Source organism: Capsicum annuum, unplaced genomic scaffold (assembly GCF_002878395.1).
Source record: "Capsicum annuum cultivar UCD-10X-F1 unplaced genomic scaffold, UCD10Xv1.1 ctg5346, whole genome shotgun sequence".
NCBI classification, from domain to species: domain Eukaryota; kingdom Viridiplantae; phylum Streptophyta; class Magnoliopsida; order Solanales; family Solanaceae; genus Capsicum; species Capsicum annuum.
This window is the reverse complement of record NW_025861580.1, coordinates 35,278-53,520: the sequence shown is the minus strand read 5'-3', so window position 1 is coordinate 53,520 and position 18,243 is coordinate 35,278. Positions and strand designations below refer to the sequence as shown.

Here is an 18,243-nt window from a genome sequence, read left to right as displayed (position 1 = left end):
TGTCGATTCGGGTACTAGTACCGTGTGGTATATCAGAATTAGAAAATCCAACCCTTGCGGCACACTCGGATTGGGGGCTTTCCCACTGAGTCAATGACGGATTTCATACGGCCCGTGGAATTTTAGACTTGCAGAGGTGTACCACCTAACTCGGAATTAATACGAAGACCGAAAACTGCATTGTCAAGAATGATTTATGATTTTCAGAAAGGTGCCCATATGTTTTGAAAACCACTTTATGTATGATGTTTTGACCAAATTGCTCTCTATTATTTTATATATATATATATGCAAGCTTTATTTCGGATTACTTTGAGTAACAGTACATCTGTATTGACTCCCCTCCCTCCAGGTTCTGAGGCTCAGTCTAGGGGTCCAGAAAAGTAGTAGATTTTATCAGACAGAGTTGCAGTGTCTAGTTGGTGAGCCTTGTTTGTTCCAGAAGGCCTATTTACTTTTAGACAATTGTTATTAGATATGATTTTGGTCTATTGAGGGCCTTATCCCAGTTTTCAGATTGTGTTAGTGATCATGTAGCAGAGTTTTCGCAGACGGTTTCCAGATGTTGTTAGATGATTTTGGATTGTCCTTTTATATTATCAAATTTTATATTAGATATATGACTATGGTTCTGTTGTATTTAGTATTTCCGCATTTCTTTTTATTATATGATTGATGTCCATGATAACCAGATATAGAAGGGCGCACCGGGCCTTTATGGTTCGGAATGCTCACCATGTCTAGGGCCTCGGTTAGGGTCGTGATAAACTTGGTATCAGAGAATGGTTCATAGTCCTAGGGTGTCTGCGAAATCGTGTCGGGTAGAGTCTTGTTTATAGGTATGTAGCGCGCCACACTTATAAGCAGGAGGCTACTAGGCATTTAGGAATGTCCCTCTTTCTTCATGTTCTAGTTTGTGCAATAGGTCCAGAATGTTCCTCTTCCATACTCTAATTCGTGCTATGGTGTTGCCCATACGAAAGTAAAGTTATTCCGATTCTTTTATTACTTTGATGTGCTCAGATATGTCTCATTGTTGAGGTGAATCAGGTGTAGAAGTTTGGAGTTTAAATGGTATGGTCCTTTCTGATTGAGCCATATAAGATTTTAAAATTGTACAAGGACTTGAGAAGAGTCCGTTAGTGCCTCAGAATGTATTGATTTTTGTGTGAACTTTGATTCTGATGAAATCGTGCTTTTTGTCCTAGGGTATTAAAAGTATTCCGTCTCTTTTCATAATTTATATTGCAAATGTCATGCTTAAGAGGGAACGATATGTAGCAGAATGTTGGAACTGTATTTCCACCAGAGTAGTAGTATAAGTTAAGTGTCGGTGTCATGACCTATTGGTAGTGATGTTGGACCAAGAAGTTGGTGATGTGAAGTCACAAAGTTAGAAGTTAGAGTGAGGGTGACTTGTGTGTAAATAAATATTTTATTTGAATAACTGATGTTTGAGGATGATTTACCACTTTATAGTGATAGACTAATATGGTAGCTAGTAGCATGTGTGGATTGTATGGTAGTTTGTGGGGGAAGTGTTTGACTCAGATTTTTATTTATATAGAGTAAGATGTGTATCCTCAGATCACTGAATATTGTGTGTCAATTTTCTATCTCTTGTAATATGTAATCTTGTTATCATAGTGTTTTTTTGAGAAAAAAAAATCAAAGTCTAGTGAAGCTGGGCAGGGCTCTTTCGATTCACTAGCATAGTTGCTTTGTTATTCATTTCATTTTCTTGTTCAAAACACAAAAATCAAACTCTAGTGAAGTCGTGTAAGGCCTATTTCGATTCACTAGCAACTTGTTGTTCTTGTGTTGGTTGAACAATATTGGCTTTTCCAAGCCCTATACTAAGGATGACTTTTCCAAGCCCTAACTAAGACTATACTAAGGTGGTCTACTCTCAAGAGAGAGGATTTCAAGTGTTTCATACATTCATATTTCATAAACTAGTAAGAGAAGAACTAAAATGTCCTATTTATAGTGTATTACAAAAGAAGACAAAAAGACCACTTTGCCCTTAATGAGAGGGGCGGCCATGGTGTGTAAATACACTAGGTGTAATGTCAAAAATATCCTTATTGAAGGGACGACCAAGGTGTGTTGGACTTGAATGAATGGCGCCTCTTCAATGCTCTTAAAACCAAGGATGGTTTATACTTGAAGGCTTGTGGTTCTCGGGTTAACAACAACGTAAGCATCCAAGCAATATTCCACACACGGGATTGCTTTAAGTCATGCTGAAAACGGGTCCTCCATACATGTTCTCGTATCCTCGAGGTGACTAAGTCTTGAGCCTTTATGTGTTAGCCTCCAATGATGTCATCAAAAGATAAGATGGTCATTTGTCCCTTAACATCCTCCCCTTCTTGAAAAGGATTCGACCTCGAATCCAAGCCTTACAAAACCGAAGAGAGTACAAACAAATACAAACTCCTCATGGCATAAGGGTTAGGGTTAGTATAACAAATCATCTCAACATGCAAAGGTTGTATGCATTTTCAATATAACTAAGGATCCTTTGAATTAGATATTAAAAGCTCAATAAAAGGTGCATAAAGGGTTTGGTTACAGGAATTACCAAGAGTGAAACTTTGCTTGTCATGGAGACCAAGCAACAAGCTGGGTGCACCATCATCACCATTTCCATATTTGGCACCGGGGTCAAACGGGAAGAGTGGCCATAGACGCGGGTCTAGACAACACTCCCCTTTTCCGTGGTTTCTACCCAAACTAAATGGCATACTCTTTACAATAGCATAAATATCATCCAAAGAAAATAGAGAGTATAGAAAAGTATCTTTCAAGTCAACTTTTACTAAGATTTCCTCATGTGTGTACCTAAGATTTCCTCATGTGTGTACTCACTACTACTTTCCCAATCATCACTATGAGTTCTCTCAACAATAAAGTCACACAAAATAGAAGAAGGAGTAACTTCCAAGACTATACATTCCTTACCCTTAAGATTGCTCTCATCTTTCAAGAAGAGATTTTCATCTTTAGGAGGAATGTTGTCACACTATAGTGGGTTAACATATAAGCTATAGCCTTTAAGGTAAGCTATACCATCTTTTTCACCATTAGGCTCATTGAGAGTTTTTATATCATCTCCAAACAAGAGATTATATCTAAAGAGTGAATGATCCAACCCACGGGCAGATTTGGAACAAGTAAGTTCCTCACTCGCTAAGAGCTCAATATCAAGTTTCAAAGCGGTTTCAAGCACAAAATTTTCCCAAGAATAGCTCTCGGGTTCACTCCCCTTTTGTTCACCAACATTTTCAAGTACTTCACTCATGTGAGTACTATTAATCACATCACACACATACCCAAGGGGTAGACCATTTTTAGAAATAAGTTGATCAACACCAATTACACAAGACGATGTACTTTTGTTCAACATATAGGCTTCAACACTAGGTGGACATAAATTGATCTTACAAGCAAAGTCAATTTGGTTATCAATAGGATCAACTAGTGTATCCACACTCACAACATGTAAATCATCAACAAGAGGCAAAGAATCATTAGATTCACAAGTAGATAAACTACTACTCACACTCATTGGGCTACTAGCCACACAGTTATCGTTCACATACACAAAAGTGTAAGATTTAGCTATTTTACCTTGAATTTCTTGCCGTGTTTTAAAAGTCCTCCACAAGCTTAGACATCAACTTCACTTCGGCATTGCTCTCCTTCACTTTCCGTGTTGGTACCTATATAAATATCCTTAGAAATAGAAGGACAAATAATGTTAGCTTGGTTTGGTGGAAATCCCCTCACTTCGGTCCACACAACCTCTCCTTTTTCCACTCTCGGATTACCACCTTGCACACTCTTACTTCTCTCAATCTTTTTTCTCTCAATAGCATTTGGATTGGATTAAGTATTCACTTCTCTTTGCGGCTCAGGCAGCATGTATGTCGCGAGGTGATTTCCCCACCGGTCTCTTACAATATTAGGCTAATTTTGCACATTTGAAATTCTATGTTGTACAAATAAATCAGCACCTAAGCATACGTGACCATATGTCAAGGGAAGGATATCACATCATACCTCCTCATGGTATTCAAATTGGGAGAAGACAACTTTGACCCTCTCGGTAACCTTAAACCCGTCCAAAAATAATGGAATAAGTAAAGGCTCGCGAAACAACCCCAAGTAGTCAACCATGGATGGAAGGATGTAGTTTTTATAGTACCTATGATTTAGCACAACGAGGTAGTTCGGTATCCTACAAATGGTCACCTTTCCAGAGTGTACACTCCTTCACGGATCAACATTGTAAAGCACATGAGTACCCCTTGATTTTGGAGATGCATACCCTTTTCTTCTCGTTGGACAACCTCCACTAGAGCTAGTATAACCATTCACACTATATCGACCTTGATAAGAAGTACTACAAGGTGGGGAATATGAATCTTTGCACTCCTCACGTATACTCTCATCATAGCCCTCATAAGCTTTGAAAAGAAAGGATTATACCTAACACCAAATCTACGTTCGGAGTGAGAAGTGTAAGACTCTTCATATGCCCCAACGTCATCATAAGATCCATCACGAGGTCCTACATCATCTCCAAAGTCACCATAAGCACTAGGCACTCCATTCACCTCATTTTCTCCCTCAAAATAGTAACCTTCAAATCTGCCCAAGTTTAATCATGACTATTTTCATAACGTCCGTAATATCCCTCAACTTTGTAGCCATAAAACCCCTCACAACAATCATAGTCTCCCATGTTGTAGTCACAATAATATCCGTCTATCGAAGACATGTTCCCCTTGTATCGCCTTTGTACCTACACAATGAACAAACAAGATTAGTAGTAAAGGCTTCTTATCAACACTCGTATATACTCACCTTTGTAATTCTCACAATTGGAGTGGCGAATATTGAAAGTTTCTTATACTCCGGTAGTCAATAGGATATCAATTCTACTTGGCAGCCGGAATGGATTCTTGTTTGATCGACTCAAGATACAAAAAAATAAAATTTACTTACGAACTTGAAACAAGAAGTTACTACGAGTTAAAAACAAGAAAAGCACAAAAGAAACGTAGACACGAACAATGGATTCAAAGGACTAATAGAAAATCTAGTAGGAGTTTACAAGTTTGTTAATTAGTTCTAGGATCAACTAATGAAACCAAGAATCAATAATTAGAGACTAGAAAATCTAAATTTTGAGCTTAATAGTGACGTGTGCAATAGTGATGGTGATGTGGCAACAAGCAATTGGTCTTGGTCCCACACAAATTTTAGTCATAAATCTAAAACTTCAATATTCACACCACTTGGAATGGATGATAATTAGTTTTAGAGGAAAAGTAAGAGTCTTGTAGCATTTTTCAAGTTTGAAGCGTTTTTTAACTTTTCAAACTTAAAAAGGTGAGATTTGACTCTACTTGTCCCACAAGACTAGGTCCCAATTTGACTTTACTATTCCCACAAGACAATGTCCCCTTGATGGAAGGCAAAGTGGTGGTCAAGTCTAGAAAGTGAGTGTGGAAGTCTTCTCACAAACAACTTTACAACTTTGGTCTTATAACTTTTGGATCTATTTTACAGTTTATGTTGTCTTAAGTTGTAAGAATAGATGAAGAACAAGATGAACACCACAACAATATTCAAGAACACAATAGCAAATTCTTCAAGAACAACAACAATTCTAACAACCAACTCCAATCTACAACGCAGTTCCACCAACACATGGCCAAGTCTTTAGGGCTCGTTTGGCCATAAAAATTTTTCACTTTTTTCCTGAAATATTTCACTTTTTTCACTTTTCCGGAAATTGTGGTGTTTGACCATGAAACTCCAAAAAATTATTCCAGAGTTGAATTCCAAAAAGTGAAAACAACTTTTAGTTGTTTCTATAATTTTCCACTCTCATTTCCAACTTTCATTATTATTATATATAACCCAAATTTTTAAATTTTTACAGAAACACCTCTTATAACTACAACCACCAAGAAAAAATATTATTTGTTTTCTATGGTACAACATCATTTTTAATTATTATAGATATTCTAATTTATTTTTCTTCTTTTAACCAAAATTTACTAACGTGAAGTAAAAAATAATAAATGGCAATCTATGGCGGAAATATATCAATTTTTTTTGAATGAATTATATTATAGAAATATAAGGCATAGTACATTATGTTATTTAAAAATGAGAAATTTAATATTTTTTCTTGCCATTCTAATTTTCTATATATGTCATATAATGAATATGATTATTTTAATAAATTATTAAAAAGTGGTCAGTAAATTCGCATAGCAAACATAACGTAACGATCCATATTGAGGATTACATTATTTTGGTTTTATAGATTTTGAACAGAGATGAGTGTGGTAATTAGCTTTACAAAAGGTTGTTCTCTTTAAATATATATATATATATATATTCAAGAAAAATCAATATCATCAATAAAGAAAAAGCAAAAAATTAGCACTAATCTATTCAGAAATAATTCATCTGTAAATCTTTTTCAAAAGACCAAATTCAATAAAATAATTAATTCAAGTGAACGTAATTTAAGAATATATAAAATATATTTATATCCATAAATCATATTTATCAAAATATATTTTCTCTATTAAATCGATTATGGTTAGATAAACTTATTTAGCTCGTGTTTGTGATATTTTTATTCAAATTTTAGAAGAATAACAATCATAATAATTAGTTTGTTGTTAAGACATATAAATTATTTTCTCAACATTTCGTTGTATGTTAGTAGGTAAATTAGTAGTTGAGTGATTTTGATAATTTTTAAAAGTTGAGGGCATAAAATCATAGTTGAAAAAGATTTTTCAAAAATTTGAAAAAAAAAATTAAAAAGACATGGTCAAACACAACTCCAACTCCAACTTCATCTTCAACTCCAACTCCAACTCCAACTCTGGAAAAAAGTAGTTTTTATGGCCAAACGGCTACTTAGTGTTGTATTTTCGTTCTAACAAGAGATGAAGGTTGTGATGAATTTCAAGAACTACAACAACAATCACCACAAGAACAACACTAAACCACACGTCCAAGAACAACCAGCAACAACCACATGGCCAAAACAGTCCACCACAACAAGGTTCAACAACAATTAGCCAAGTCTTTGTTCACAGCAACAACATCAATATTCAAAGCTCAAGTTTTAGATCTAAACTCAAAGTGCTAGTGAACAAGAAAACCAACACTTAGAAACAACTAAACAAGACAAAATACACTAAGACCTAGAAAATAAAATAAGAAAAATCTCAGGCAAAACACAACAAGAACACAATTCTCGATCAAGAACATAATTCTCGATCAAGAACACAAATTGGACAGATTTGCTTCTTTTTTTATTTATCAGCATTTCAACAATTTATTTTTGAATTTTCTAACAAGCAAGTCCAAGATTGATCTTGTTGGAACAATATATAGCTATGCTCTGATACCAAATGATACAATAGAGATAAGGAAAGTACCAAAACAACCAACAACAAATTAGTTTTAACAACACAAACCGAGAACAAGTGGAAACCAACCACAAAACATGAAGAACACAAGATTAATGATTTGACAAAGGTGTAAAACACCAAAACAGTCAATAACACAAAAATAATGTGAAGAACAAGATGGACAACAATAACATAAGTTTCAGATTCAGTAAAGGACCCAAAGTAGTCCACTACACAAGACAACAACAACAAAAGTAAAGGATAGATAGTGAGACCAAGATTATTACAAGATTAAGAACCAAGTATATTTCAAAATTAACCCTTAATGAATGTAATGATCAAAATCACACTCTTACGGTGACCGTCAAGGGAATCAACTCACCTCAAGATCCACAGTTTCCATGCAAAGAAAAATATTGGCTTTTCCAAGCCCTATACTAAGGATGACTTTTCCAAGCCCTAGCTAAGACTATACTAAGGTAGTCTACTCTTAAAAAAAAAGATTTCAAGTGTTTCATACGTTCATATTTCATAAACTAGTAAGAGAAAAAATAAAATGTCCTATTTATAGTGTATTACAAAAGAAGATAAAAATACCACTTTGCCCTTAATGAGAGGGGCGTCCATGGTGTGTAAATATACCTGTAATGTCCAAAATACCCTTAGTGAAGGGGTGGCCAAGGTATGTTGGACTTGAATTAATGGCGCCCCTTTAATGCTCTCAAAACCAAGGATGATTGATACTTCAAGGCTTGTGGTTCTCGGGTTAACAACAATGTAAGCATCCAAGTAACCTTCCACACACGATTGCTTTAAGTCATGCTCAAAACGTGTCCTCCATACATGTTCTTGTATCCTTAAGGTGACCATGTCTTGAGCCTCTGTGTGTTGGCCTCCAAAGATGTCATCAAAAGATAAGATTACCATTTGTCCTGTATCGGGGGGAGCTTCTAAGCTATGGGTATTGAAATACTATGGTGTCGAGAAACCTTGGAGTGCATTGCTCACTATAGAAGATCCCACGATCCATAGACTCTTACCAAAATATAGGTTTTCTGATGGTGAATTGCTATTCTATTGTGTATACATTTTCAAGAAAAAAAATTCCAAATGGTGGGCCTGTATTTCATACAGCCAGTGGACCATTTGTTTCATAGCTTCAAGGTGGCATTGTCAATGAAGAAAATTTTATAGAAAGGTTGATCTCTACAAAATCTCTTACAAAGATGGTCCGCGAAGACAATTTCTCTTTCTCCACGAGGTAGAGATAAGGCTTGCATGTACTCTTCCTTGCTCAGAACCTACTCCACTCTTGGGATTTAACTGTAACTGGGCATGTTGGTTGTATGTTATGTATTGTATGATCAGTGCACTTTTCTTTTTTTCGGTAGTTATGTTACTACTATCTTGTACTCTTATACCCAATAATTTGTAAGACCCTGTAAAAATTTTAGTCTAATTCAGTCTTACATAGCATAAATAAGGTCCTTGACTTAGGAAAATTTTAAGCTAAGTATTGACACTTAGTTTTATATTGACCTCAAAACTTCCATAATTTTATTTCTGACCTTCTCGACCTCGAAAATTTGATTTTTAAGTTAATTCATGATGGGGCAAGTCAATAGTACATCTCGGGTGAGTTTCGGAATTTTTGGACCTCGTTTATAGCATATTTGGAATTCAAAATAGTGACATCGTGCAATTAGCGTGTGACGCATGCTCTATTCCACTCCTAGGGGTGCGATAGAGCATGCGGCTCACGCTCCATTCTGGTGTACTAGAGCATGCGACACACGCTTCTGTCCACCCCTAGGGGGTGCAATAGATCATGCGGCGCACACTCCATTTCGGTGTACCATAGCATGCGATGCACGCTCCATAGCAAGCTTTTGAAATTTTCAGCTTCCATCTCCGAATTCTTAAGGGCAAAAGGGTCATTTTCCCTTTACCCAATGGTTCCATATCACGGTATTAAAGCCCCAAATAGCCAAATCATTCATTATTTTCACAAAATTCACTCAAGAACAAACCCTAGGATCCTCAAGTTCAAGAATTCAATCTTAAGAACTCACCCCAATCTTTACGAATTTGGAAATCAAGGTATGTAAAGTGTTTATCCAAGGGTACTTTCCACTCTTGGAGCTCAAGAAACCCTTTTTAAATCATGAATTATGATTTTCATGTTGTGGGTTCCATTGTATCAATGTTGATGTTGTGTATGGTTTCCAAGTTGAAATTTTTAATGTATTTCTTGATGTTATGATAGCATGTAAGTTGAATTTTGATTCTCTTATGTTGAAACCCTAGAATTATGAATTAATATGATAGTCATGATGTATTAACATTGTTATTCATGACCAAGTATAAAGCTATGCCTTCCATGTGTTTGTCAAAATGTCTAAGTGAAAATTTTTTTTCATTGTGACCCTTTGGTGATCTAAATGATGAACTTACGCTATACCCACATATTCACAATGATTCACATGCTAAAGATATGCCTTATAAGTGTTTGATGGAATGCTCATGAGAATGAAATAGTGAAATTATGATATGTTTGTACGCATTCCTATTCATGTACAATTTCATGACTTTCAAGTGCTTGATGAAATGCGTCATTGATTGTATTGTGAGTTGTTGACTATTGTCATGTATTCAAGAATTGTTATGTACTATAATTATAATTATTCTTTGTATTCTTAGCCTAACTAGCGACATTCGAGGACGAATGTTTCCAAGGGGGAGATATTGTAAGACCCCGTAAATTTTTCTCATCGTCTACGCCTTTAGAGCATGTTCAAAGAAGCCTTATACTTAGAATTTTTGGCTAAGTGTTGGGACTTAGTTTATTTTAGAGCTTTCAAACTTTGAGGAATTATTTTACGACCTTCCTGACCTTTATTTTTTGATTTTTTTATTGACACACGATGGGGCAAGTCAAGAGTACATCTCGGGTGAGTTTTGGAATTTTTAGACGAGCTTAAGGGCATGTTTGGGATTGCAAAATAGTAAGCCTCTTCTATAAGCCCGCATCGCGCTGGCTATCGCGTTGTCCCATGTTGGGCGGCACCTTGCTAAGTTCGGCGGACTTGGCAGGGCGGTGCCTTGCTAAGCCCAATAAACTTGGTAGGGCGGTGCCTTGCTAACTCCGACTGGGTATAAATTTCAGCTTCCTCTCCAACTCATTAAGGGCAAATTGGGTATTTTCACCCCACCCCACCCTTTTCAGCTTTAACACGAGATTTAATTCCCAAAACACCAAATTATGATACTTTTCTCTCAAATTTCTCAAGAACACATCTTAGGGTTTCAACCCAAAGTTCAAGAAAACTCAATATTTAACCTTCAAACTTCGAAATTGATTCAAAAATTAGACTCCCCAAACCAAGAGCTTCAAGAATCACCCATCAAAAGTACGAATAGAGTCCCAAAGGCAAGAGTTCATCCAAAGTTCATAATCTAAGGTATGTGGGGTTTAAACAAGAACAATCCTTTCATTCTTGTGCCCAAAACTTGCATTAATTTACAAATATATATGATTTTACTTGTTTTCCTATGGATTTAAAGTATGAATTTATACTCTATGTTGTTGTTCATGCGATTTTGAAATTTTCAATGTTTTAGAAGTTGAATTACATGGGTATGTTGATATTATTATACATTAAGCTGAATTTTCAGATTTTGAGATGATTTATGAAAGTTTATATTATCGAGCATGAATTTTGAGATGTTTTATCATTATATTGATATATGGGTCATTAAGACCTATTTAAGATTGTTATTTTGAGAATTTTTGTGCTATATGCACTCCATGATTAGACTGTTTTGAAGTAATTTAGAAAGATTTGACCTTTTGGTCACAATAGATTGAAATCCACTTTACAGAATGAGATTATAAATATTATAGTTGATTTTCTTACGAACCATGAGATTATTTTAAAGTGGATTTTCTTGAGATTTTTAGCATAAGATTGGGAGTAGCATTTAGCACCGAGTTGGGTAGGTTACTACAGTTTCATACCCTAGAACTACGTGCCACCATAGGTTGAGATATTTATTTCCACTATATGTGGATGACTGAGATAGTGATCACTGAGATAGATTGTTCTATTCTGATGGCAAGGGTAGAACAACCCTAACCTTACGGGGGCTAGTCGTGGGACATCATGGATGCTCACATGGTGTACATGTCGGATAGAAGAACCTCCAGAATAGAAGCTTCCCCACTCTTAAAATACTTTGTTGAGATAAAGTGTTTGTCATACAGAATGATATTCAGACTTCATTTAGCTTACAAGATTTGAGAACGAGAAGAGAATACAGATTTTAGAACTAAGTGTAATGACTCACAAGATTTATACTGCATGCTTTACTATCCATAATTTATGATCTTTAGATTTCAGATTACTCAAGCTATGTAAGTCATTTACATTTAGCATGCATGATTTTATAATTGATAATTATGATGATATTGCTTTTACATATTGTATCTATCCCCATATACTCAGTACATCCTCAAAGTACTAATCCACATATATGTTGTGCTACATTGTCTCATAATGTAGGTTTCGGTGCTCAATCTTAGCTGCGAGAGTGACTTTTTGAGTACCTTATCTACATCCTTGCAGTTGGTGAGTCCTCATATTTTAGGGACTTATGTTATTCAGCTTTCTAATTTCCATTAGTAGATGTTTATTAGTTGTTCACTTCAGACAGTTGAGTCAACTGGGGCATGTCCCAGTGACTCTTTAGATTCAGTTATTAGAGGTTTGTTGGACTACTAGATTCAGACTTAGACTTCAGATGTCATATTCAGATATTTTCAGTACTTGTTTTGTCAGGCTGTTGAGTTCTACTTTTGAGACATGTTCAGATAGATTTCTGCATTCGTTATGATTATGATGTCATGCTTATATTCACCCTATTATGAAACTCTAATTAGTAGAAAGCAGCCAGGGTTAGCTCGAGATTACTTGTAGTTCCTCCCAACTAGAAGTTTGTTAGTACCGTGCCACGGGTTAACACAAGATGTGAGTTAATCCTCTTTGATAGGGAGCTCTTCCGTCAACCCCTCGCTGGTAGAAAAACTCAAATGAGATGTATCAACCCTCATCTTGCAGGGATAAATCTCAACCTACACTGTCTACGTAGTTTTGAAATGCAAAGATTATTTCTAAGGATCATACCCTCTATTGGTAGGTGAGTCCCCATCCTTGGGTTCACTCAGTATTGAATCCTACTCCCAACTGAATAGACACTGGACTGATTTTCTAGTTCATACTAAGCTTGACTGAGCTATTACTGATCGTACTATTTAACGGAACTGAACTGAGTTTATTGAGTTCCGTTGACTGATAGAATACTACTAAGTTTTATTATCTGACTGAGTTTACTGAGGACTGAACTGAATACTAAATGGGACTAGACTGATACTGAGCTTATTAAATTTTCCTAAGTTCTGTAACTGAACTAGAGTACTACTGATTGTGACATGACTGAGACGGATTCTGTAACTGACATTGGCTCTAGGCAATCAGCTAATTTATCGGGTATTAAATACTCCCAAATCCTATTTATCTCATGTGAATTTTATGATGATTAAGAATGGGAGAGAGAGGAATGTTATTATGATTTAAATGTTGAGATTGATAAACAAAGAAACTTCAGGAGTATTTTGACAAAATTGGCCATCACTTATTGAAATTGTTGAATAAAATGGGAAGCCTTTGCATGATTTTGACTTACGATTTGAGATATGAATTTTCTTATACTACATGCATGTTCAAGTGGCCTGAATATTGTTTAGAATGAATTAATCATACATGGCATTTTATGACATAAATATTTGACTTGCAAGACTTGGTATGACGATACCAAATCAAATAATGTCATAACAGACACAGAATAGTATAGAAATCAGATTTTCTCAAACTTTCATGATTTTGAATTCAGAATTATGTATGTTTAGAAAAGGCTAAAATTGGGCATAAAGAGATGTTGGGTCATATTTTGAAGAAGTCACGAGTTCAGAAAACTCATTGCCCAAAACCGTGTATTGCCGATACAGGTTATTATGTCCCCTTGAGGGATTTACGCTGGCCTAGTGCCCTGTGGCGTATCATACTCAGACACTCCAACCCTTGTGGCAAACTTGGATTGGGGGCTACCTCGCCGAGTCAATGCCGGATTTCATATAGCCCATGGAATATTAGACTTATAGGGGAGTGCCACCTAACTCAGAAGTAACACAAAGATTTGGGATTGCTTTGATTAAGAATGTTTTTATGATTATCAAATAAGTGCCCAAGTGTTTTAAACTATATCATGCATGATGTTTCATGACTGAGTCTCATCTATTTTATATATATAAATGTATTATTTTGGATTTCTCTACATACCAGTACTTTTGTATTGACCCCCTATATTTCAGGGTTTGGAACTCAATCGAGGGGTCTCGTTAAATTGTAGAAGTGTCAGATAGCAGGGTGCAGTTGGTAAGCCTTCTTTCTTTCGGAAGACCTGTTTCTTTTGAACACTATTATTTATTTTTCTTTGGGCTCGACTGGGGGCCTTGTCCCAGTTTTGTTTCAGACTTATGATAGATCTTGTGATATTAGAGATTTCACAGACGGGTGTCATATCTATAGAGAATATTCAGAACTTCTTTTCAAATTGTTCAAGTTTATGAGTTTGACCATTGTACCGTCTTGTTTTATTTTTCATAAATTTTCTTATACTGTATGAATATTGTACATGACTACCAGATTTAGAATGGCGTCCGGGCTTTCATAGTTCGAGATGCTTGTTACGGTCAGGGCCCTAGCTTAGGTTGTGATATTAAAATACCTGAAACTAATGAGAATAAATAAATCTCAATAAGTTATGTCTGGATGAGAAATAAGTGGAATAGAAATAATATTGTGGTTGACAATATTTTTGCTTATAATGGTGCTACTGAAATAATGCAACAAGATGAGGATTTTGAACCAAAATCCGTCAATGAATATAGACGGAGAAATGATTGGCCAAAATGAAAGGATGCAATCCAAGCGGAATTGAATTCACTTGAAAAATGAGAAGTTCTTGGACCAATAGTCTGAACACCGGAAGGTATCAAGCCAGTGGGGTACAAATGGGTTTCTGTGCAAAAGCAAAATTAAAAAGGTGAAGTCGTAAGATATAAAGCACGACTTGTCGCACAAGGTTTTCCGCAAAGACCTGGCATTGACTATGCGGAGACATATTCTCCTATGATGGATGGAATTCCCTTTAGATATATAATAAATCTAGCAGTTCATGAAAAGCTTGATATGCGTCTAATGAATATTGTCACGGCCTATTTGTATGGCTCATTGGACAACAATATTTTTATAAAAATTCTAGAGGCCTTCAAAGTACCAAAAGCATATAAAAATTCGCAAGAAACTTGCTCAATAAAGCTTCAGAAATTCTTATATGGATTGAAACAATTAGGGCGAATGTGGTATAATCGTTTTAGCGAATATTTGCTAAAAGAAGAGTACAAAAATAATCCTATTTGCCCTTGTATTTTTATAAGAAGGTCTGGATCTGAATTTGCTATAATAGTTGTTTATGTTGATGATTTGAATATCATTGGCACTCTTAAATAGCTTTCAAAAGTTGTTGAGTGCTTGAAGAAAGAATTTGAAATAAAAGATCTAGGAAAGATAAAATTTTGTCTCGGCCTACAGATTGAGCATTTGACAAATGAAATTTTTTTCATCAATCAACATACACTGAAAAGATTTTAAAGTAATTTTACATGGATAAATCACATCCATTGAGTACCCCAATGGTTGTGAGATCACTTGATGCAAACCAAGATCCATTTCGACCTCAAGAAAATGATGAAAATCTTTTTGGTGATGAAACTCCATATCTTAATAAGATCAGGGCACTAATGTATCTTGCCAATAATACTCGACCTGATATTTATTTTGTGGTAAGTTTATTGGCAAGATTCAACTCTTCCCCAACTAAAAGACATTGGAATGGTGTCAAGCACATACTCAGATATCTTTGGGGAACTATTGACTTGGGATTATTTTATTCAAATGAATCCAAGTCAGAAATGATTGGTTATGTAGATGCAGGATACTTATCTGATCCACATAAGGCTCAGTCTTAAATGGGTTATTTATTTACATATGGTGGCACAGCTATATCATGGCGTTCAATGAAGCAAGAATTAGCTGCAACTTCTTCAAATCATGCAGAAATCATTGTCATTCATGAAGTGAGCCGGGAATGTGTTTGGTTGAGATCAATGATTCAACATATTCAGGAAATGTGCGGATTTTATTCGAATAAAGATATTTCAACTACATTGTATGAAGATAATGTTGCATGTATAGCTCAATTGAAGGGAGGTTACATTAAAGGAGATAGAACAAAACACATTTTACCAAAATTCTTTTTCACTCATAATCTTGAAAAGAGAGATGAAATAAATGTTCAATAAATTCGTTCAAGTGATAATCTAGCAGATATGTTCACTAAAGCATTGTCAACATCAACCTTTGAGAATTTGAGATACAAGATTGGGATGCGTCGTCTCCTAGACATTAAGTGATATTTTTATCAGGGGGAGTACATACGCGCTGCACTCTTTTTTCCTTAACCAAGGTTTTATCCCACTGAGTTTTCCTGGTAAGGTTTTTAATGAGTCAGCAAACAAGGCGTATTACAAACCGTTATTGTACATCCTATTTCCTTTAGAATTTCTCTTCACATGAACATCCAAGGGAGTATGTAAATAATGTATTTGGTGGATGTTCATATACTGCACTATTATAGATATTAGAAATAATAGTTGGTACTTAAATTTGATTTGAAGACTAAAGTTGGTATTCAAGTTGAATTTGAAGACTAAAAGTTGGTATTCAATTTGGATTTGAATACATACATACTTGATCAACTTACCAACTTGAAGTCAAGATTGGTGTACTTAGAAACAAAGTATGGTATCTATAAATACACACCTTTTGTACATTTTATATATACATAAGTAGTAACAAATATACTACTAAAATTCTCTCTAATTCTCACCTTTGTTAAACAAAGTTTGATATTAATATTTTGTCTTTATTATATAACACTTTTGCATTATCTATCATTTGATTTATTTATTTTTCAGTGGTATTTTTTGACCAGTGGGAATAATGTAACTGAATTAAGTCGAGTAGCAACAGGAGCTTTTCCAGGAAATAGTATTACAATCTTTCAGGTACTTGTCATATTTATTTATAGTTTGCTGTTTTCTGCTTAAATTATCAAGTAATAATGATATTTTTTTTAAGAATCAAATAAAATGACTTATGATTGGATTCTTCTTTTCTCATTGTCGCGTTTAACTTATATATACTGACAACTTGAATTTTGTTTCTTTACATAATCATGTACCTTAGCCTATTATAGTTGGTTATAATCTGTCTTATTTTGTAGATTAATAATTCCACTTGTTTTTTTTTTTGTAAGGTGATCCAATAACTATCTTTTAATCGATTCAAATATGTGAATTTTTTTGTGCGCTTTAGAGTATAGAAGTTAAACTCCTCTTTGTTATATATATTTACTAACATAATTCATCGTTGATCTGTTGCTAATTAAATATTCCGTAATTAACATGTGTTTTTTGGTAGTCCCTTGTTAGATGTGATAAGCGACAAGTTTTTACTGTTTAGCGATAGAAATTGTCTGTTATTAATTCGTATTCTTTGTAGTGCTTACACTTATATTTTTTAAATTGTTGTAATGTATGTATGCAGCCGTATGTGCCAACGGAAAGCAACATGTTAATAATTCAAGAGTCGAGCATTGATGAAATGGGAGGATTTATAATCTATGCACCTATAGATTTACTAACATTCACTTCAGTTATCAATGGAGGTGATGCCACAAAAGTTTCCATTTTGCCCTCAGGTCAGTAGAACACCCTTCATCGAAAAATAGGTCAAATATTACTTTTCTTACATATATACTAATCTTGAATATCCTTAACGAAATTTTTAATTTTATCACTGCCTCAGGTATCACCATAAGTCCCGATGGTCAACTCGCTTCGACCAGCAGAAGTACTGGAAATGCACAAGATGGTTCAATATTGACAGTGGCTTTTAAAATATTGATTTCTGGCGATAATTATCCGATGTCTCAGCAGAAACATATGGAAGTAATGTCTTCTGTTCATGTCCTTTTGAGCTCCAAAGTTTTAAAAATCAAAGCAGCATTGAGTTGCATAAAAACATAAACATTATCTTCATTTTAAAAAAAAAAATCATATAACAAAATCTTCATAAAAACATAAACATTATCTTCTAGGAAAAAAAAAGAAATACTAATTAAGTATATAAGCTAATAATGATCTTTATGAAGTAAATTAGCACGATAGAAAATTAGTTTTATTAATAATAATCAAAACTGTAATATTTATTTTACAAGTGAAAATAATAAGTAATACTAATTTTATAAACATATTTCAATGCAAAAAATACAAACAATAAATGAAAGAGATAAGCCTCTAGTAAAACTTTTATTACATAAAATGGAGCTCACGTCAAAGGTGTCACGCCATCTAAAATGATTGACAAAGGGTATCACGTTAGCTAAAAAGATTGATAAAAATATGCTAAAATTTAGTTTAAGGGGTAATAGGACCCCCGTGAAGTTGACGTGTATCGTAGCAAATTTGGTCATAGTTCAGGGGTACTAGATGTTTTTCTCGAATAAAAATAAGGTCAAATTTTAAAGATAATATTATTTATATAAA

The 18,243-nt window shown here is 34.7% G+C and overlaps 1 protein-coding gene across 1 annotated transcript; it reads left to right on the top strand.

Annotated features, from left to right (window-relative positions):
* The first annotated feature begins 16,493 nt into the window (after nt 1–16,493).
* On the top strand, nt 16,494–17,801 carry LOC107849923 (homeobox-leucine zipper protein HDG1). The gene is made up of 3 exons (XM_016694444.2): nt 16,494–16,701; nt 17,243–17,396; nt 17,504–17,801. The coding sequence occupies exons 2-3, from the start codon at nt 17,267–17,269 to the stop codon at nt 17,722–17,724; spliced, it is 351 nt and encodes a 116-aa protein (XP_016549930.1). The 5' UTR covers nt 16,494–16,701; nt 17,243–17,266; the 3' UTR covers nt 17,725–17,801.
* The last annotated feature ends 442 nt before the right edge of the window (nt 17,802–18,243 follow it).